General features: G+C 34.3%; 1 protein-coding gene across 5 annotated transcripts in view; it reads left to right on the top strand.

The window, feature by feature from the left end:
* CACNA2D1 (calcium voltage-gated channel auxiliary subunit alpha2delta 1) overlaps nucleotides 1–22,651 on the top strand; it is a 413,517-nt gene that overhangs the window by 276,468 nt on the left and 114,398 nt on the right. For all 5 annotated transcript variants that reach the window (XM_082781189.1, XM_082781188.1, XM_082781191.1 and 2 more), the window contains exon 7: nucleotides 15,571–15,702. In XM_082781189.1, coding sequence (XP_082637315.1) covers nucleotides 15,571–15,702 — 132 coding nt within the window. The remainder of the gene's footprint in view (nucleotides 1–15,570; nucleotides 15,703–22,651) is intronic.

Here is a 22,651-nt window from a genome sequence, read left to right as displayed (position 1 = left end):
ATGAGTTTGCATTATTTATTGTTATATGAAGTCTTCTTGTCTTTATATAAACTAATAAGTTGTTTAGGAATAACACTTTCTATTATACAAGAGCAAGAGGTATTATACAGTAATCCAAACAATTTATCATCTTGACAGTCTCCTGCAAGCTTGAATATATGTCTCTAAATGGACAACTGCTGATTTTTCTTTTTTACTAAGTGGTAGATCCATATGGCGTCATGTCATTTGAATACTTTTTTTTTTTTCTTTTTTAATCTCAATATACCTTTACTTCTTTTCAATCCTGAAGAAGTTGCATTTTTAGATTGTACCACGTACACATGAATGTATCTATAAATGGTGTATTATGCATATATGCTTTTAAAATAGTTTTTTATGCATTTTGTGGTTGATCACAGAAAACGTCACAAAATGCATGATTTGTCAAAGATCTTTGTGCATTTCTGCAATTTTACCATAGGTGGTCATGTGGGGTTAATGTTTTATTTCTTGTTTCCCTTGTAAATAATCGGTACTAATTTTTTAACTCATTTCGTGAAGTACTTTTTGCCTGGAAATATCTCATTCACTGCTTCCAATTATTGATCCCCATGCCCCTTCCTGCCTCCCCCCCCCCCCCGCCCCCCAGCTGTTTTTTTGAAGTATGTTCGTTTTCTCATTTTTTGCATCTAACCACCCTGCACAGAACAATGTCTGTCCACAGCAGATCTACACCATCTACACAGGAGTGCTCTCGGACCACTTTTCCTTCCATTTCTTTCCAGTTTTTCCATTTCTAGTCAGTAAAATTTTCGTCCAGTTTCAAATTGTTCCTTAATTTGATCAAGCCTCTCTGTCACAGGTAAAAGGGAATGGGAGGTTAGAGGCAAAAGGAAATTAACAGTTGCTTTTGTTTTGCAAAAACAAGGAGGACAGTGGGTCCTCCTAGGAAGAGCATGACCCAGCTCAGCACCTGTTCTGCTGCTGGTACAGCTCTTCCCTCAATCCCCTACTTGTAAATCTGGACATCAGGCTTTAATTCTCATTTTATGGTCTTCAAGACATGCAAGATGTCTTGAAGAAGCTTATGTGATTGGACAGTACTTAGCAAAATGAAATCATTATACATTAATAAATAACTAATTAATGATGAAAAATGACTTAACTACAGCATTTCTTTCTTCTGTTCCTCTGCCTTGGGGGTTATGGTCTTCAGAGCAGATGATGGATAGCTTGTCTGCTTTTTCAGTTCAAAAAAAATGTATCTTTGTTTAGTCCTATAAAGTATTCCTATAGTAGTCCTAAAGTCTTCCTAAAGTAGTCCTAGAAAATGTTGTCCTTGCCTAAATTGAGTTTATAGGAGACTGTTGTCCATAACTTTGTATTGTGCATGTTTTTTGGTTCTATCTTGTAGATAACTAAAGAAAAAAAAATAACACATTCTGGTTTCTGCTAGAATAGATGTGTCTTACTAAAAACAAAAGATGACTTCTTTAAGGCTTAGTATTTTTAGTATTTTACTTAAAACAAAACAAAAAACTGCTGATAGGAAATAAATACTTTTTAACATTGACATGAAAAAGGTTTTTTGTTGTTTTTGTTTTTGTTTTGTTTTCTCTTCAAGGGCATCAAAAATGTTCCAATTGTTGGATTGATGTTCTGAAAAAAAAAAAGATGAAGCAATTTGTTTACTTATGACTTGTCTGATATTAGTTTACAACTGCAAAATGCTAGCCAGATGTTGACTCTTAAGACAAGCAATACAGAAACCACATATATCATAAAGATACAGTTGTGCCAAATTGCCAGATTATGTCAAGAAATCATGCAACATACCTTCAAGACATTAAAGACTCCTGAAGTTTGTCATCTGAAAGTGATGTTAAGTAAATTGTTCCAGTTTGATAGCTGAGGAAGATGCTTAGTAAGATTTTGATATGCCAAAGATTTTCTTGAAAGTCATTACTAAAATCAAGGTTAAAAGCATGTACATCAAATTGATTTAACATCAAAACTTTATTTATTTATTTATTTATTTATTTATTTATTTATTTATTTATTTAGTACATATTAGAGTTTACATAATCTGGAGTCACAGCTCAGGTTTCCTACCAGTGGCTGATGTCTCATTTTCTGATCCATTGTTACAGGCCTAAAGCTTTTAGAGGAACTGACTAGAGCAAAACACAACTCCAGTATAGATTGTGCGTTGTCCTATCCTTAATACACCAAAATTTCTTAATTTTCTTTTGGGTCGCATGCTGTATTGGTGAAGCAAGTATTTATAAAATTGTGGCCAGATTTTCAGCTGGTATACACTGGAAAATTGTATCAGTGGCTTTAGTGAAGGTACACCCACTTGCAACAGCTGGGAATCTGGCCATTACTCTACAGAATGTTTGTACCAAGAAGACAATTCTTTTTAGATGAGAAACTGTATTCATAGAAACACAGAATGGTTGGGTTAGAAGGGACCCTAAAGATCAACTGGTTCCATCTGCCCTGCCATGGGCTGGGACACCTCTCACCAGTCCTGGCTGCTCCAAGCCCCATCCAGCCTGACCTTGAATACTTTCAGGGATGGGACATCCACAGCTTCTCTGGGCAATGTCTGCCAGTGCCATATTGTCCTCATTGTGAATAATTTCTTCCCTATATCAAGTCTAAATCTAACCTTATTTTGTTTAAAACCATTACCCCTTTACCTATCATTACAGTCCCTGATAAAGGGTCTTTCACCATCTTTCCTGTAGGCCCCCTTAAGTACTGCAAGGCTGCTCTAGTGTCTCCCCAGAGCCTTCTTATCCAACCTGGCCTTTTTATTATCTTATTGTTACATTGTTTATATGCATATATATGTATATATGTATATCTTTATCAGTCTCAGACACATTTCTGTTACGTGTCCTCTCCTTTCAGTTACAGTATAGCTATAGCTGGATCCAAACACATTCGCACATTCATCTGTATATGAATGAGGAAAGGAAATAGCAAGGTGACCTTGTGCTCTAGATAGAGTGACATACTTGAGTATGTAGCAAGGTACTGCCTGTTGATTATGAAATGCTTTATCACTGAAAGGTTTTCTCATTCTCAGCAATCTAATTTATTTGATCCTTCATTATTGTTTCATAAGACTAGGGTTATACATGTATTGGAGCTGAATCTGTCTACATTAGTATCAGAAATGCACTTTTAAGAAAATGCTGAAACCATTCGGTCTTTGCTTTTCCTTTTTTTGAAGCAATTGCTAAAAGGGCTTGTTAGCCAAATCAGAACCTTATTTTGCTGGAGTACCTCCTAAACTGATGCAGATAGTCAGAGTTGAGACTGACTCAAGGGATGTAGCTGGTGCAAAGCTCCTGGCATTCAGGTTTGCTTCCTTTTATCAAATATGAAAATGAAAAATGGGTAGATTGCCTTGCCTATAAGGTTGGAGCTGAAATTTGTGGTATTTCACTTTGTGACATGACTCCTTGTTAAAGGCTAATATGTGTATTTTTCATCCTCCTTATTCTAGGACATGTAGTACTTCATATCTTCACTCCCTGTCTTTGGCTGAAGGTAGCTGTTTAAAAATACTGTATGACTTCAGAGGTCTCTATAATGTATTCTTAACCATTTTGGTTGCAGATATGTTTTTTCTCATAGCAGTTGTTCCATCTGTGTCTATATTTCCTTAAGATGTTGGTCTCTCCCTATGATTTGGAAAGATCTATATAGAAGCATTTAGAAACCACAGTCTCAGCATCTCTGATTTTAAAAGTTCTGTTTTGTAGTTTTTACTAATTCAGGAAGGATTATGGTCCTCAGATTCAAATATGTAAAGCTAAAATAGCTAAAAAATAGTGCAGTTTAAAACATTTAAAAATAAGGTAGGTATATATGCAGCAATAAGATTTATTTGTTAAACCCATTCCAGCTGTTTTTTTTTGTTTGTTTGTTTTTTCAACTTTACTGTCTCTTCCTGTGGTTTTATATAATCACAAACTAAGTAAACTAAAAACAAGAAGACCTTCATCAAGCACACAAATATAAAAATGTGTTTCTATTCAATCACCACAACACTCAAAGAACTGCCATTAAGGGTGAATAAAGCAGTGTGTACAGAAAACTCAGATGAATCCTGAGTACTCGTGGCATATGGAATTAGACAAAAAAGCTGCAAAGGAACTTAATTTTACTGCATTTCCAAAGATTCCTTTGAGTCCTTTATCATTTCTAAGGTATTTTGAATCTTATTAAATGATTTGTCAGGTTGTTTTCTCTCTCTTTTTTGCTTGCAAAATCTCTAGTAATGAGTACTGGCTCCTGATACAGTGATCTGCTTATTGCATTAGGCTGACAGTGTACTGTGGATGCAGAGAGCAGATGAACACTGGGTTACGGTGATCTGGAAGCAGGGGATTAAATCACTTCCCTGCGCTATGCAGGAGTTTTGTCATTAACTTCAGGGAGGCCAGGATTCACCCAGAGTAGAATTCAGCCTAACATCACGGAAGTTTGGGACTAACAGAATCACAGAATTTCTAGGTTGGAAGAGACCTCAAGATCATCGAGTCCAACCTCTGACCTAACGCTAGCAGTCCTCACTAAACCATATCCCTAAGCTCTACATCTAAACGTCTTTTGAAGACTTCCAGGGATGGTGACTCCACCACTTCCCTGGGCAGCCTGTTCCAATGCCTCACAACCCTTTCAGTGAAGAAGTTCTTCCTAACATCTAACCTAAAACTCCCCTGGCTCAACTTAAGCCCATTCCCCCGCGTCCTGTCACCAGGCACGTGGGAGAACAGATCAACCCCCACCTCGCTACAGCCTCCCTTGAGGTACCTATAGAGAGTGATAAGGTCGCCCCTGAGCCTCCTCAATGTGTGCTACATCAATATAATGATGTAGATTAAATAAAAATAGCTTTTTTTTTTTTTTTTCTTGTAAAGGTGAGGTGCAGGCAAAATGTTTGTAGGAAGCAAGCACCTCTGTACAAGCAGCTAACTTATAACTTTGACCTTTCCAGTATGGTATAGACTTCTCTTTAAGAGGGAGGAGTTAATATACCCTCTATGTAACCTAGAAAACAACACAAAACCCAAGCTTAATTAACAGTCAAGATATAATACCTCTAATGATGTCATACTACAAAATTAAAATGTTTATTTTATTTTTTCATGTTCTGCATCCAAGAAGGCCATAAGGCAGTTGCCTATGGGACAGATGGTTCATCTGTTGAAGAGAGGGGGCATCTTTGGGTGGCCAAATTTTAGAAAGTATCCATCCTTATCAAATTTCTGACATAGCAAATATCTCCAGAGTGAAAATTGTGGTGCAACCTTTTGCCATAAAAAACAACAGCAAAAAACAAACCTTGTTGATTTTTTTTTTTATGTTTAACCTGTAAAAGTTGTCAGTGAGATGGTTAGAATATTGAAAGGAGCAGGGGCTGTCACATCTGTACCAGCTCAGGTGATGAAACAGACTTTGACTCATCATCATTTTTCTCACGTTTCTCACTTGTGCACTGTATTCCCCTCACACTCAGTGTGTCTTGGATTTCTGTAGCCAGAGATACATTTAGATAGATGAAAACAGCCTGCTATTCATTAATTTTTCATTTATATGGGGATTAGATTAGAATCCATTAGCCAAATCCATATTATTTTAATATTTGTAAAAATTCCCTAAAATTCAGAAAATAGATCTGCTATATAGAAAAGTCCCATTTATAATAACATATAATATATATATAACATATAATATATTTTAATTGATATAATATATATTTTCAATGTACTATATAATTGTTAACCATATAAGTTTTATTATATATGTAGAGCATGCATATCTATGTACTATAGGTATAGGTGTATATTAAGGTGGTAAAATATATATTATATGTGGTTTGCAAACCCTTTAATTTTCATTTATTAAAAATAAATAAGAAAAACAGTTTATCTTCCAACTCTCGTGCTTTGGTAAATCTGTACAGAACTGAATTGCTTGTGGTTACTGAAGTTCAGCTTTTAAAATAACCTTTTCTTTATTTGTAACAAAGCCTAGGAAGAGAGCAGGAAATGGCTTTTCAGTTGTTAAATACTTAATCTAGTTCTTAATACTTAATAATAAATATACTTAATGCTTAATAATACTTAACTAGTAGTCCTTAATACTTAATCTAAATTCTTAATCTAGTCCAGGTTGTTCTTTACATAAACTGATTTAAATGTGTATTAAATGATCTTGTCTCCTTGTCCGTGTCTTCTATTGGCCCATCTCAGACTTTCTGCTCTAAAAGAGGCCTCCTAATTTCCTGCTTTATTAGCTAGCTTATACCCAATTTTTCTGTGTCAGTGCCATCCTTACACTTACATATTCTTTTCAGGGTTGGGCTGTTTTCTGACTGTGCCTCATTTTTCTGGATTAAATTACTCAAACTCTGTTTCCTTTCAGAAGACAGATTTTCTGTTCTTCACCAGTTATCTTAGTAGCCATTTGCAGCATTTTATCCACTTATATTCATCCCTTTGGCATAACGAACAGAAGAAACATACAAGTTTAACAGATCATGTGTCAAGCAATCTTTATACTGTATATACTGTAATACTGTATATACACCATATATATTACTGTACATATTACTATATATATTAGTAATAGTATAGTAGCAATAGTGATAGTAGTAATATGTTAGTAATATTAGTAATATATACGTATATTAATATACATATATATATGTGTATATTGTATATATGTATATATTACTGTATGTATATACTGTATATACTGTAATACTGTATTATCCTCTCTCTTTTTGTTGGAGCTACTTTCCAATTTACCATGACTGAGGACAGGACAGGAGGAATTGCTGTTGATGGGTAGTATCTATGTAAGAAAAAATGTGAGAACATTGTAATAGGCAACAGCATAAACCAAATGAATCATCCCTGGAAGTCTTAAAAAGACGTTTAGATGTAGAGCTTAGGGATATGGTTTAGTGGGGACTGTTAGTGTTAGGTCAGAGGTTGGACTCAATGATCTTGAGGTCTCTTCCAACCTAGAAATTCTGTGATTCTGTGATTCTGTGAAATACACAATAACATCAATTTCTGAATTAATAGTTTTCAGACTACAAATAGTATAAAATTTAATAGGAATGAGGAAAATAGTTAATATATATATATATAGTTAATAGGAATGAGGAAAATAGTTAATATGTTGCATAAAGCAAGAGAGTTTTTGTATGAGTTGGCTTTTTAAAATTTATTTTTTTCCTTCTCATTTTCCCCAGCTACTGCTTAGGACTTACTGATCTTATAAAATACTCTAGTGACTTAAAGGTAATGGTACTGAAGGGGTGTTAGGTACCTTGTCAGACCAAAGACAGAACTAAATTATTCCAGAAGAACATTTTCTAGACAGTCTTTAGATTTTTTGTTTTTGTTAACACCTAATTAACAATTTTGTAGAGAGAAGCCTGCATTAAAGATCAAGCATACTTCTATAGCTAGTTTAATTTCGGTGTCAATATGGTATCCTTTGAAATGCTAACCAAAAGTTAGAGAAAAGTGAAGAAAGATTGGAGTTAATACCTATACTATAGCTATCTTTGCTTTCTAAGTGGATGCTCTGTTGATATTTAATCCATGATATTTCCATAAAAATAAAACATCCTAATTTTAAAATGTCACCTGATTTTTAAAATAAGGAGTATAAGGATTTTTAAAATGAGGAGTAGGTCCAGTTAGAGGACCTACTTTGAAGTCACTTGAAAAAAATAATAATAAATAGTAAATAATTCAAAGCTTGCTGTAATTACTGCAGTAAGTTTATTCATTTTTTAACATTACTTAGTCTCGTACATTGTACTTAGCTCTAAAAAATATGAAAGCCCTCCAGCTCACCTTTAGTCAGTGATACCTTTCATATCATTTTTCTTCTTACCTTTTTCTCAGAAAAAAATAAAAATAAATATAAAAATAAAAATACTGTATGGCTGTTAACATTGGGTATGTCTCCATGCTCAAACACATGCTGGAATTTGTTGATCTTAGAGGATGCAATGTAAAAACTGATTTTCATCCTTCCCAATTTGTTGGGAATTAATTGCTGTTATCAGCAATATGTTGCTGTTTACTAATGAGGGTGTCTTTTCTGTTTTATAGTGACATAAAGAAATTGTTTAAAAACTATGAGTTGGTACTAAAGTTTTTATGACTTTATGTTGCATTAACTCTTTTTTTGTTGAGCTATAATGGAAGTTTAATTTTCATGACATTTTTATTCTCATTTCCTTCTCCTGGGCATTTGTTTTAATGAGTGTTCAGTGTGCTGTTCTAGCTATCAGCATGTGGTGGCTAAGCCAGTCAGTGCACATCATATGGCATTGCCAATTAATTTACTTGATTTGACACAGACACAACAGTATGCTAGACTTCAGTGACTTCTTCAAAGAATTATTTATAGAAGTGTCTGGGACATGATGTCAGATATCTAATGGGTAGTAGAGAAGTTGTTCATTTGAAGAAAAAGTACATGACATTTTATAATTTATGTTTTTAATTAAAAGTGTAAAATACCTACTCTAAAAATCTTCTTTCAGCAATATTAGATGTCAAAACTATTTGATTTTGTTGCTGTTTTCCATGTTAAAAATTGCATTTTAATACTTTATTTCTTGAGCACCATAGAATGTATACTCTGAAAAAAAATAAATCTGATTATCCAGTAATTTAAATTTCAAGTATGATAGGAAATACAAATGTTACTTTGAAGACAAGAATTTTTAATTGATCTGTATATAAAATATCAAACAAGGCAACACCTAAAATAATGACCTAACGACCTATCCAACTGGAAATGCCACTGTGTAACAGCTATTGCGTGTTCAATTTTTAGACTGTCCCCCCTCCCTCCCATTTAAATTTTCCTCCCGTGCTTTAAAGGAAAAGAAAAAATGACCCTTCACTTAGTTAAATGCTTGTTTTAATTATTAAAAACAAACAAACAAACAAAAAACAACAGCATAACAAATACACCATTTTATTCAGTTTGTAATTTTTTCCCATTTGTAATTCTTTACCTTTCAAAATATGTAATTAACTCCTAATATAGTTAGCCAACACACAATATAACACTTTCAAATCATCTGGTAGATGTTTTCAAGACTAAATACAAGTTATTACAAATCTTATTTAAAGTGTACAGTTTCTAAACACATATTTCTATGATCCGTGTATATATCTAGTAGTATTGTCTACCAGTGTGAGTGGATGGCAGTGCATCCTTTGGAGCTATGATTTATTTGCTTAACCTCCTTGGAGAGTTGGGATAAAATACTCCACAGTTCTCATATACTTCTCATATGAGAACTCACAGTTCTCATATTTATATATATATATATATATATGCAAATACATAAATATAAATTATTATTTATATTCTCTTTTAACAGGTTTCTAAACCTATGAAGTTTTTTGTTTGTTTGCTGTTGTTTTTGTTTGTTTTAATTATTGTTATTGCTATTTTTTTTGGATGACTGTTACAAGTTAAACACTTTCCCATGGTATTCTGTTGAAAGCTTAAGTGTGTACGTTCAGATTTCTGATTCCACTGAGAGGACCAGTTACCTAGGAGACAGTATTCAATTTGGAGCCACTATAATCTTTCCTTTCCTCTGGCCTTTTGTTCACGCTGAACTGTACATAAAAGAAATGGCATGCACCTAGATTTGAAGGGTTGAGGCTTATTTTGCTACCAGAATAGTTTTTCAAGTTGCTATATTTGAGAATTATGTAGGAAATGTTTATTTGAGACAGTGTAAACATCTAATAAAAATACCTTCAATGTAAAAAGTAATAATAAAAACCCCTTCTTTGTCCAACATATAATGAAATAGGAGTGAAAATTTTCAACAATAGCTGAGTGTGTAACATTCTATTTAATTTAACATATGCTGGAAGGAATTTAATTTTGAAAAAAATTAGTGATGTGCTGTCACCACTATTTTCATCAAAAATCCATAACACAGCATCATATGAGCCTCTATGAAGAAAATCAACTTTATCTCAGCCAAAACCATGAAAAAAACAGGTCATAAAAAGGCAACTTATATTTTTTGTAGAATTTCTGTAATATCCAATTAGTATGGCCACAGACAGAAACTTCTGTGTCCATTCAAGTATATTAAAAATAAGCATTTGCATGTATATTCTTCCTCTGTGCCTACTTTTAAACACCATAATGTTGGGCTGCAAATATATATTTCATTCATAAAAATAATTAGTCAGTGTTATCTTCAAAGAGATCAGTGAGTCAACTTCATTAAACAGGATATGGAGCTGTAATACTTGCCATACGCTGGAAGACAATTAATGGTCTGCAGAGGCAGTCCCTTCTGTTCTCCCCAGTGTACATGTAGCTGCCTCATCAAGGAACAGTAGCTGACACATTTTCTGATATAGTAAATAGCTTTCCAGCTTTTCAAATAAACTTACACTCTGCCTTGTATGGAGTCCGGGGCCTATACATTTAATAAATCATCAGAAGTGCATTCCAGTTCTTTTTTATTGATTGCGTTTGCAGAGGAAAATTGAATCCATTCCTTGTCAAGGCCCCTAAACCTCATGTCATAAAGAAGAGGGAGAAAGGAAAAGATGGATGGAATTCATTGGAATTAGCCAGGAAGAATGATGCTTCCTATTGTGTGATGATGAATTTTATTTTTTCATCCTGCCTATATCAAATGAAAGGTAGCAGCTGAAGTACTTTGAAGAAGTAATCTTCAAAGACTTTTCTTAGCAGAATTGGAAATAAGCTTATTGGAGAGTTGTCTCAAAGTAGATTTTCTGTCAATTATCAGTCAAAAGCTCTTTCCTTTACAGAATGTTAACTCAAAAGGAAACATAAGTGTTTTTAGGATATGCATCATCTCAATAGGTGTGGCTATAAAACCTCTAAACATTTTGTTTTAGTTAAATATGCTTTTTAATAACAGAAAAAGAAGTGGAATTCTCACTTATATTCATGAGGCCAGTATAAACCCATGTCTTTCCAAATTAAGGTATTCTGACAAGTGGTGTGGTCTCTACTGTGAGCTATTGAAACTAGCACTGCCTTGATTTTTATGTGCAAATTGAGAATCATGATATTTTAGTGGAAGCCATCTGAAGAATAGTTTCGTTACTGTTTATGAGGTTTTTGCTTTATTTTCTTTGATTGACAAGTTTCAAATCCATTGCTGTAGGCTTAAGAAAGAATTTAGATATTGTTTTGAAATTGCCTATTACCAGAGATATTGCATTAAAAAAAAGAAGCAAGGTAACTGATTTACATCTTACCTTTTGAAATCCAGGGTGTGTTCTTTAGCAGAAGCAAACACGTAAAGTATGTTTTGGAAAAGCAAGTAGAAAAATAAACGATTAAAGCTGAAATTCCCAGCACCCTTTTCCTGTTCACTGTTCACTAGGTTAGTTAATGCAAATATGTGGTTATTCTACATACAAATAAGCTAATGAAGAAAACAAAAACAATCAAAAACAAAACAAAACAAAACAAAACAAAAACCCTGAATAAAGTGAGCAAGTTTGAGTTACAAATAGAAAATGCTCCAGGAATGTTTTTTTTTTTCAATTATCATACAATTATCCATTTGCATAACAGTCCCACCAAATAAACTCTGTGTTTCTTTCATACTATTAGTAGTCTTCTCCCATATTTATTTCATTTTACTTCTGTTTGGATGTTCTGCTCTTGTTGTTCACATTCAATCCACATTAGTATTTTATTTTCAATTTAATGAGTTTTTTTCTTTTCTTTTCCTTTTTTTTTTTTTTTTTTTTTTCTACAGCTGCAGGTTGTTGGATTTTTTTTCAAATGTGTTTTTCTCTGGGAGAAAATTGTCTAGAAGGAGGAGGGGGGGAGAGGGGAGGGTAAAGTTGGAAGTAAATAAGATTATTAAAATCTTGACTCTGATTGTGAGGCATCACTTCTCCACCAGTATTATAAATAAGATCCAGAGAGCCATACTTCTTACTTCATCTCCACAAATTTAATAAAGCAATGAAATTATTTGTTCCAATATATCTATTCGGTACTTTAGTACTTGGGTATTTTACTGTTTGTACAGTGTCTTAGTTTCTCCAGTTTTGTATATACATGTATTTTAGAAATATATTTGTATATGTATGAGTATATATATATGTGCGTGTTTGATGTACTTACATGTTCATAAATATAAAACTTTGCAACATATGTTTGTATGATGCTAGACACTCTTTGCAATTATATTTGTAAATATATGTTAATATGGCTAATATATCTTCATATTGAATGTAGTTCATTTGTTTGTAAGGTTGCTGTCTGAAGGAAATCTTTTCTTTAGAAATATTGTATTCAGTTTTGTACATGAGCAGGCATAGCCACTGACTGAGGAGAGCAATTATGAGAGTGAATAATTTAATATTATTTCTAATCAGATGTTTTACTGAATATGGGTATCAGTGGCCTGATCAGGGTGGTAAAGTAGCCAGATTTGAGGGTAAAGGCTGCAGCAATTTTAAATTAGAATCATAGAAGAGAATTATTGAATTGTTTAGTCTGGAAAAGACCTTCAAGATCATCCGGTCCAACCATCCCTCTACCACTAACGTCATCCGCTAAACCATGTCCCTAAGCACCATGTCCAACCCTTCCTTGAACAAACACCCTCAGGGACGGTGACTCCACCACCTCCCTGGGCAACCTGTTCCTTGCCTGACTGCTCTTTCCGAGAATAAATGTTTCCTAATTTCTAACCTAAAGCTCTCCTGGTGCAACTTGAGGCCATTTCCTCTGATCCTATCTGTGTTATCTGTGAGAAGAGGCCGACCCCCAGCTCCTCACAACTTCCTCTCAGGTAGTTGTAGAGTGCAGTAAGGTCTCCCCTGAGCCTCCTTTTCTCCAGACTAAACAGCCCCAGTTCCCACAGCTGTGCCTCACAGGACTTGTGTTCCACACCCTTCACCAGGTTCATAGCCCTTCTCTGGACGTGTTCCAGGACCTCGATGTCTTTCTTGTAGTGAGGGGCCCAAAGCTGAACACAGAACTTGAGGTGCATCCTCACCAGAGCTGAGTACGAGGGGAAGATCACCTCCCTAGTCCTGCTGGCTACACTGTTCCTGATACAAACCAGAATGCCATTGGCCTTCTTGGCCACCTGGGCACACTTCTGGCTCGTGTTCAGGTGAGCATCAGTCAGCACCCCCAGATCCTTTTCCTCTGCACGGTTTTTGAGCCACTCTGCCCCAAGCCTGTAGCATTACATGGGGTTGTTGTCACCAAAGTTCAGGACACGGAACTTGGCCATGTTGAACCTCATCCATCAACCCATCAACCCATCCAGTCCAGGTTGGGCCTTCCTACAGGGCCTTCCTACTCTCTGGCAGATCGACACTTCTCCACCAAATTTGGTGTCATATGCAAACTTAATGAGGGTGTACACATTGGTTAATGTTGTTATCGGTCTGAGGAATCTGTGGAGGACACTGAAATCTAAGTGCTTTGTCAGATAGTAAAGAGGTAAGAGTTACCATCTCTGATGTGCCTAAAGTAAGCGCCCTATGCTCCAATGCTCTGAATGCCGCTCGGAACCATTGGTATAGGCTTCCACTGGGCCAAGTACTCTGTATATCAAATGAGAAAATGGTAACATGAAGAACAGAAAAATCAAGTGTGAGAGGAAATTATTTGCTGAGTAAATAAATGGTTCTAATGACTTAATGGAGCTGCTTCTGGAAGTAAGATCTGAAACAAAGTCAAGCTTAGAAGGAGTTTAGAAAGGGTGCCTATAATGGTTAATTAGGCAGTAGATCAAACTGGTTCTAAAAGAGATGATGGAACAGTAAACATTTTAAAATGACAATGAACTTCTCATGGTACTGCAGGGTTTTATTCCCCTTTCTCAAATAAGCATATATTTTTATAATTACCTACTTTACAAAGAGCCAGGTACATACTATAAAGTTTATTTACAGGGAATGTCAAGGGTTGGACATTTAATTTGATATTTCTATAAGAAGCTGTACTTTCAAATAGTAATACTTTAAAAATCCTCTCAAAAACACATAAACCTTTCTGCAAAACACATGGTGTAGCAATTTCCTCCTTAACCTTTAAAAACAAGCCTATAAAATTTAATGTTACAATCTCTGTAGTACCTGTAACAACCTAATTTTTAAACTGTTTCAAACTGTCAACTGATAACTTTTAACCTGTCCTTACCCTACATATAGAATTTTGTACTGTGACGCCACTCATCTGTGAATGTGAACTATTTTTTCTTTCAATTTGACTTGCCCATTTGCAAGAGAACACAGTTTCTTTCTTGTGTGCAATACTGTAGTGTAAGCAAGATCTAAATTACAGTCTTGCCTTTCTTAGGATTTATATCTACATCTTCAGTTATTTTCAAATGTTTTTGTTTGGTTGGTTGGTTGGTTGCTGGTTTTGTTTGTTTTTTTTGTTTGTTTGCTTTATTTTCCCATCCAGTTCTCTTTACATTCTTGGCTTGCTAATCTAGGTGTTACTTAGATGCCATTAGGCATCACAGAGGAAGGAATTAGAGCCCCAACCAAAAAAACCACCATATTCTTTCTAAAAATAATGAATGTCAGCTATTGCCTAACATGAATAAGATAATGAGATATTTAGAGCTGATTAAATGATGGTGAAAAAGATTATCTATATCATCTAATACCATTTGAGAGTGTCTCCCAACATTTATCACAAAGGTGTAGAACACTAATATACATACATTTCGTATATTAGAAACAGAAACGGAAGTAGAAATAAAAATAGAAAAAGAAATATATATATTTTTTTCATTAAAACAAACATCAGTACAGGACAACATTGTGAATATAAATTTCTGAGTAACCGCTTAGTGTTTAGCTGATCATGCTTTAAAATGTGAATTTCCTTGTATTTTAAATTCATCGTGGAACTGACCCACCTTATAAATATTAATGTTCACACTGCTGATCATTCTGTAAATGATCACATCTATAAACATGAAGATCTTGTTAGCATGCAGTAATGAGTGCATGTGGGTCCTACCTTAATATTTTAATTCAAATACTCATTGTTGTCTTTTTCCTGTAGAATTATTAATTGATCCCCATAAGGCATCAATTTGGAAAGGGAGATCTTTGTTAGCTTTTCTAAAATACTCACCTACTTTTGTTGACATCATTCTAGTATTTCATATTGTACTGTGCTGCGATTAATAGAAACATCAATTTTATGGGCCTGCTTTTACATTTCTAGAACTGGGAATGTTATCTAGAGTAACATCTCAAAAAACAAGTATTTTTAGAAGATACTGATTGTATTAATAAATCAACAGTCATTGTATTAATAATGCAATGGAAAGAAGAGAATGTGAGGAACTTAAAGAAAATTCCCAAGGAAGAGCAATGTATTTCTTTACATTTAAATTGTCGATTAGTTAAATGAAATATTGTTACTTTCCATAATGATTTAGTATGCTTTTTGCAGTCACTGCAACTTGAGTTAAGATGTAACTTTGTAACTCCAAATACATTTTGTTTTTGACAGCAACAATTGTGTTAAATGAACTCAACTGGACTGCTGCGTTGGATGATGTGTTCAAGCGGAACAGAGAAGAAGACCCCACTTTACTATGGCAGGTCTTTGGTAGTGCAACTGGCCTTGCTAGGTATTACCCAGGTAACTGAACTCTCGTAAGGAACTGCACTATCTCTCATACTGCCTTAAAAAATATTTGAATTATTTAGAAGAGATAAAAGGTACCTAAAGATGACTTTATTACATAGGTGGGTTTTCTGCGTATCAGAAATAACTCAATGACTGTGAACTTATTCTGGCATAAAGCTATTATGAGGGGGAGGAAACTGGTGGATGAAATACGTAAGTAATTGTATTTTCACAGGAAGAGAAACAGAAGATGGTGTCCTTTGAAAAACAGAACAGTTCAATAATATTTTTTTATATCACTTTCTGTGTGGTGTGTAAAGAATTGTGTGTAAACATTTGCCAATGAGATTTGTACCTGTCTTGTTTTTAAAAGTGATTGACAAGACAGATAATCTTATGGTTAAAGTCAGTGAAAATGCAACTGCACCATACTTATGTCCTGCAGAGTCCATGATCTCTGACAGTTACGTTTTTCCTTTTTGGAGCTAAGGCCAATGAATACAACTTGGTTATTTCAACCAGCATCTGTTTCACCTGTCAAAGAATCCTATTAGTGGATCACAGAAATTAATATAAATAGGTGTATATTTTATCAAATTTAGGTAAGCTGTAGCCTTAAATTGATATTTGATGTTCACTAGATAATGGAAAACCTTGTTTTATGGCAAGGCTTACTGTGCTACTACTGTTCTTTTTAGATGCTGTTGCCAATGACAGAATACTGTGTCCACTACACACAAGATAATTGTGTATAGTGTCTTATTTCTTTTGCCTACTACTGGTTAAGGAAGAACTTTGAGATCCTTTGTCTTCTGTTAAACAGGATTGTTGCTGCTTCTGAGAGTGAAGCTTTTACTGTATCATTAACACAACTGCTAGCATTGGCAGAGAAACTGCCTTAGGCTATTTTGCAGGAAGGAATATATCACAGCACTTGAATCCTGTTTGTTTTGTCATGGTAAATACTGATGAAATAAATACAGTGAGACATTGAAGAACAGATAATATTGAAAATGCTAATTTCATATTTCTTTATTTCCAAGGGTTCTGTTTCAATGCTTTTCAGATCTATTAGTAGTGAGTTTGGGATCATCATTTATCACCACTTATCATATAATGGTGTTTTCCAAGTGCTGAAAAAGAAATGTTTCTTAAATACATCTCTGTGGCAACCTCTGGGAAATTCATTTTCAAGTGCAAAATCGTATTATGTATAGAAAAATATATTCTTATGTCTAGCTAACCTGGCCACTTCAGATTCTTCACAGCACAGGAGACTCAGAATCTTTATATAATATTTCTTAGAGTTCCTCTATAAGATGGGACAAACTTGCTTTCCTTATTTTGCAGGTGGATGTGGTATTTGTATATACTCCATTAAACACATATTTATGTTAAGTATAAAACTCAGAAACTCGCACGTCCTGCTTAATCCTTAGCCACATGCCTATGTATTTATTAGCTGTCTAGTCCTGTCAGAAGATAAATTCATAAATCCCTGGTAATTCCCTTATCCCTAAATTTTACACACACACAGAGTAATCTGGAGCAATCTGTCAGGCCGTAAATTGTACATTTGTTGTTCTGTGCATCTTCTTCCCATTTTCTTCCAAGTATAGCTCAAATTGGTAAGCTCTTTGCTTTTTATATTTTTAATTAGGTGCAAATGTGCCCATCTCTCTCTTTTTGTGAACTCTGTCTCAGTTTGCAGAGACCTATCTAGCACACATAAAGGTTGTGAGAAGTGGAATCATGTTTCATATATTGGAAGGGATGCCTTTCAGATTATATTTTTGAAAATTATATTACAAATTGTCAAGCATTGCTTTGTTATGTTGGCCATAGGTAAGCCTTCTGCAAAGAGATGAGTTTCTCCATAGCAATGATATTTGTGAAAGAATTTGGAATTATCAAAAAACAAAATTAAAATGCATAGCTAAATCTGCTTATTATTAGCTGAGGTATATCTGTGCAGTCCTGTTTCTCCTAAAAACAATCTTCAGTACCTCTAAGCTGTAGAGTAATTCCTCAATCACAGGTTTCTTGAACTAATGTTTTTATTGTTTTTATCTGATAGTATCCCATTTCCTTGAGTAATGGGCTAGATGGCACATCACTTCTGCCCTCAATAGGCTCTGAGGCAGTCCTTGTCAACATTGTAAGCAGCAGTATTAAAGGATCATATTCGTGGTTGGATAGTGTGTGAAATACTTTATAAATGCAATTAAAAATATTTTTTGTTGCATGTATCCTGTTGTTTCCTACCTGTATTCCATTGTTGGTACTATTATAAACTCCTCTAGCATCCCACACATGATCTTGTATAATTTTCATCTGTGCTTTGTCTGACTCCTCAGAATATTTTTCTCTATCAAGGTGTCACATCATTTTCTTTCTGTCTGTGACCTGGGTTGAGACAACATTTAGACCAATTCCTTTTTTCAGATCTTCTTCTTTATAACAAATGGTATTAGGTTTAGATACAACAGTAATTAGATACAGTAAAATAGGAATCTCCATTTTATGTAAAATACCTAATAGAATCAGAATGAGGAAGTAATGGTACCAAAGTATTCATCTCCTCTTATATTGTGATGTAAACAGTCCAAAGATTAGAACAGAAGAACTAGAACAAAGCTAAGTGTTACAAAGATTGCATACACACAAATATATTTTGACATATGCAGTGATAGCAGAACCAGTGCTGGGTGTAAAACTAAACTAACTGTACAGCAACTTCCTGTCTTTACCTCAGAAATATTAGAGACTACATAGAGGTAGACTTCTGTCTGTATAGATTAATAGATTATTTGCTTCATTCTGTTCATTAACTTTTTCCTTAGAATATACTCAGTTCATCTTTCATTCTTGAACACCAAGACAGAAATTGCAGAGAAGAGCCATAGATTCAGGATACCTCCGTGGGCCTCAAACTTAATTTTTCACCTCTATCAATCAGGCCTTTAGTCAGCTTAATGGAGTTTCCTTATACTAAGCTTCTCCTTCTTGAAATTATTTGGCAAACTGTGTATTGCCTTAAAATTTTTTAAAGAATAGTGAGGGTACTTAGTATTATCATTTTCATTAGTTTCAGTGGCAATGTATTTGTGAAGAGAAATGCAGTAATCTGATAGCATTTTAATGTGATCATTGAAATTACTAATTCATTTCAATCCAAATGGAACTTGCAAAGACATAAAATTGGAGGCATCACAACACAGTATTTCCAAATCCAAAGCTTCAATTTCTAGAATGCTTTAAAAAAACAGATGAAATAAAGTAGTGCCAGATGATAAGATATTGAATGCACCTGCATAGAATAGGTGAAAGAGATTAATATTTTGGAAGGATAAATCTCATTCAACAGATGGATCTTCTAATACAGAATGCATTAGAACTTTTTAAAGAGTAAAACTAAGTGAGAGTATTCACAGAATCACAGAAAAGTTGAGGCTGTGAGATTGGAAGGGGCCTCTGGAGGTCATATATTCCAAGCCTACTGCTCAAGTAAGACATAATATACGCCTTTTTTTTTTTTTTTTTTTTTTTTTTTAATAATTGATTTTTCTTCAGTGGCAGTAGCTCATGAAAAAAAATTAACTTTTTTTGTCTTGAAACCATTCCCTGTGGGTTTGCACATGTAGAACTTCATTGACTTCATGTAGACAGGAAGGTCCTTTAATACAGATCAGACTGCAGATTTAATTTATAATTAAGCACAGAGCTGTGGACAAGTCTGTTACACAAAAATAAATTAATTTAATTAAAGTAGTTTAATATGGTTTGACAGATATTAAGTTCCCTAAATTTTCTCAGGCATCTATCCAGCTAATTTTGTTGCTAAGTTTTAGAAAGCAGCTTTCCAAAAGAACAATTTACTATCAATTTTTTTGGCAAGCTTCTTGGAGACGTAGGTGCAAACCAATCACTTCCTCTTTTAGTCTTGAAATCCTTCTTAATTATAGAGCTAATGGGGATTATAATTGTTAATCAATGTTTCATTAAAATACTGCAATGGGAAGCATATTATTTTCACTGCAGTAATTACAAATTAAGCAAATTTTTTAAAGAAACACTGCTATTAATCACTACCTCATCTCTCTGTTTATTTAGTTTTGTAAGATGAAGATCCTGAATAAAGGATGTATTTTGTTTTGGACTGTGGACTGCAGACATTTATTGGCAGCTAAATATGACATAAGAGACTTTATAGTTATAGCAATAAATACACTTAAGAAAGTTTGACTTCAAGATGTAACCAGAATAAAAACACACTCAATTTTGATGAATGTTTAGTAATGAAAAACTGTTGGGTCAGCAATGCCAACTCAGCTCTCTCAGGGAGGTATAGTAAGTAGTATTTGCCACAGTGTAATACTAGAGAGGTTATTAATGAAATGAGTAGTCTCAGATTCCAGCTAGTGTGTTTTATTTAGCAATAACACTTCCATGACAATCTGTAAATTGATTCAGTATCCTTTAATAAGAATCGTGGGATCTACATTCATTGTGGCAGTATTTGGTCTGCAGTGCAGTGAAAATGGCCATGCGCTATAGCTGGTCAAGATCAGATCAAAGCAGTTGAGACAACTGGTAGCAAAAATAAAACTGAAAAAGAGGTTCTGTTCTGTTACCAAATGTTCCAGATCTTCCCCCTTCTGTCTTGAAATTTAACATGGGGGGCTATGGGAACTTAAATTTAAAACTTGCTCCCAAAACAGTACATATGGCAACATCCACTATCTTCAAATGCTGCATAGCTCTGTGACTTCTTTTTTTGTTGTTGTTGTTCATTTGTTTTTCAAAGAGGAAAAAGCAGCCTCCAGCCTGCATCTCTGTGGGCTTTCGCTTATCACAGATCCCAGACATATATTTTTCATCTTCATTTGACTTACCCATGTTATAGAAGGAAGGAGGGAGAGATAAGGAAATGGACAGAAGAGGGTTTTGTTTTTACTTTGCCGAGGTTCATATAATTACAGGAAAGCCAGTAGTAAAAAATGCTACAGCGTCAACTTCTTAAGTGAATGTTTGAAGCTTCATACTCGTGAAGAAAAATAGTATTTCCTAAGGAGACCAACTCTTTTCCATGCTTCCTGGTGAACTAGACATGCAGCAGCATTTTGAGATGTTGGTAGTCCTGTCGTTTTTGGAGATAGCATTCTATTTCCCTGAAAAGTATTGAATTCAAGTTGGGAAGCTAAAAAAAAATCATGCTCCACAGCATGATTGAAGGAACAGCTCATGCTGACAGTCTCTTTGGATGGACGGCACCATGTTTTCTTTCATCTATAGTACATAGTTCTTCTAGCCTATTCTGGGGGGCTTTATATTCTGAAACCCCTCTAGATTTTCCTGTGCTATACTGCATACTAATTTTCATCCTCCAAACACCCTCTGATGGGCAACAACACAACCTTCAACTTGCTTCAGATATTTTAAACTTCTTCCTCCTCAAAATAATTGTAAGGTGAAAAAGCAAATAGTTCTCACCTCTATTTTATTTATCACTATATACTAAATCCTTCATTCTCTATTAACCGCATGCCAAAACATCTTTATTTTTAAGTTGTTTTCGCTTGTTTTTCTCAAGTTGAGAGCCCATTACAGCTTATTTAAATGCTATACTAGTTCAGTAAAATCTAGCTTTTCTATAACATTTCTTTTCATCTTTCTCTGGTCTCAAAGCATGATCTAAAAGTAATGAAAACATCATTGTCCTCATTTTGCATATAAAAGAAATAGGGATAGAGAGATAACATGGCTTTCTCAGTGATTCTCTGAAGGTTAAGAAATCAAACCAGATATAGAAGCCAAGTTCTTTTTAGGCTCAGTGTACTACTGTTTTCATCAACTCATATTTAAACTCATAGCATTGTCTAAACATTGGCAGGTGTGTTAGTCATGTCACAATCTTTATATCATTGCTGGAGAGTACAGTGATCAGAACAGTACAGTTCTCTCCCTTTTTATCACAGATTAGCCTTGGTTTTAGTCTTACTTTGTTTATCTATCTAATTAGTATGATATGTTAAGAACCTTAATTAGGTAAAGTCTGTTTACATTGCTCATGCCAGTGTTTTACTATGATATTTTGATTTTCCTATCTAATTAGGGCTTACTAAATATTGAATGAAGAAATTTTACAGAAAAAGAAAGAGAATGGTGCAGTTGATTTTCCAGAAAAAAAAAGTATTTTTGCTCCTAAAGTCTTAAATTCTTGGATTAAATATATGGATAGAGGATAGCTAGCATTGTCTTTTCCTCTTAATAAAAAATAAAACTAAAAAAATCTCCAGATGTTAACAAAGCAGGTCTCACTCTGCTGCTGAAGCTTTCCCTTCTCAGACAAATTAATAATGGAACAGGTTTGAAAATCAATTTCTAATAAAATAAAGTGGTATCTCTCCAAATAAAGGACTTGCTGTGCACAGCTGCTCTTGTGTTAACCATTAATGGCAAGCAATAGTGTTGCAGCTATGATATTGAACTCTCAAAGAAAGTCATTACTGAAGCAGATACTAAGAGACTAGAAAGCCTAAAAAATCCATACAAAATGAATCAAAAAGCCTTGAAAAACTAAGAACTTCACTTTTATTTTTTTCAAAAGGCTTCATATTTTATAGCTGACAGTTCCTGTTAACAATTCAACATTTAAAGGAGCCTTCAGAGTTTTTCAGAGTTTTTAAAAAACAAACAAACAAACAAACAAACAAACAAAAAACAACAAAAAACAACAAACCAGCTTCCCCAGTAGTGCAGCTTATTAGCACAGGTAGTGTGTAGGTTGGATAATTCTGCTTTTTGCACTGTAATAAGTATATTTGAGCATTACTCACTTCCTTTTTTCTTGACATCTAGGAGGAGAAGACATGGGCTGGCATAATTTTGTTCTAACCATACTCTTGATATGGCAAATCTTGCAAGATGGTCATTTTTCAAAACTGAAGTGCTGAATATT

This window comes from Aythya marila, assembly GCF_965140915.1.
Source record: "Aythya marila genome assembly, chromosome: 1".
In the NCBI taxonomy this organism is placed as follows: Eukaryota; Metazoa; Chordata; class Aves; order Anseriformes; family Anatidae; genus Aythya; species Aythya marila.
This window is presented reverse-complemented; position numbering and strand designations above follow the sequence as displayed.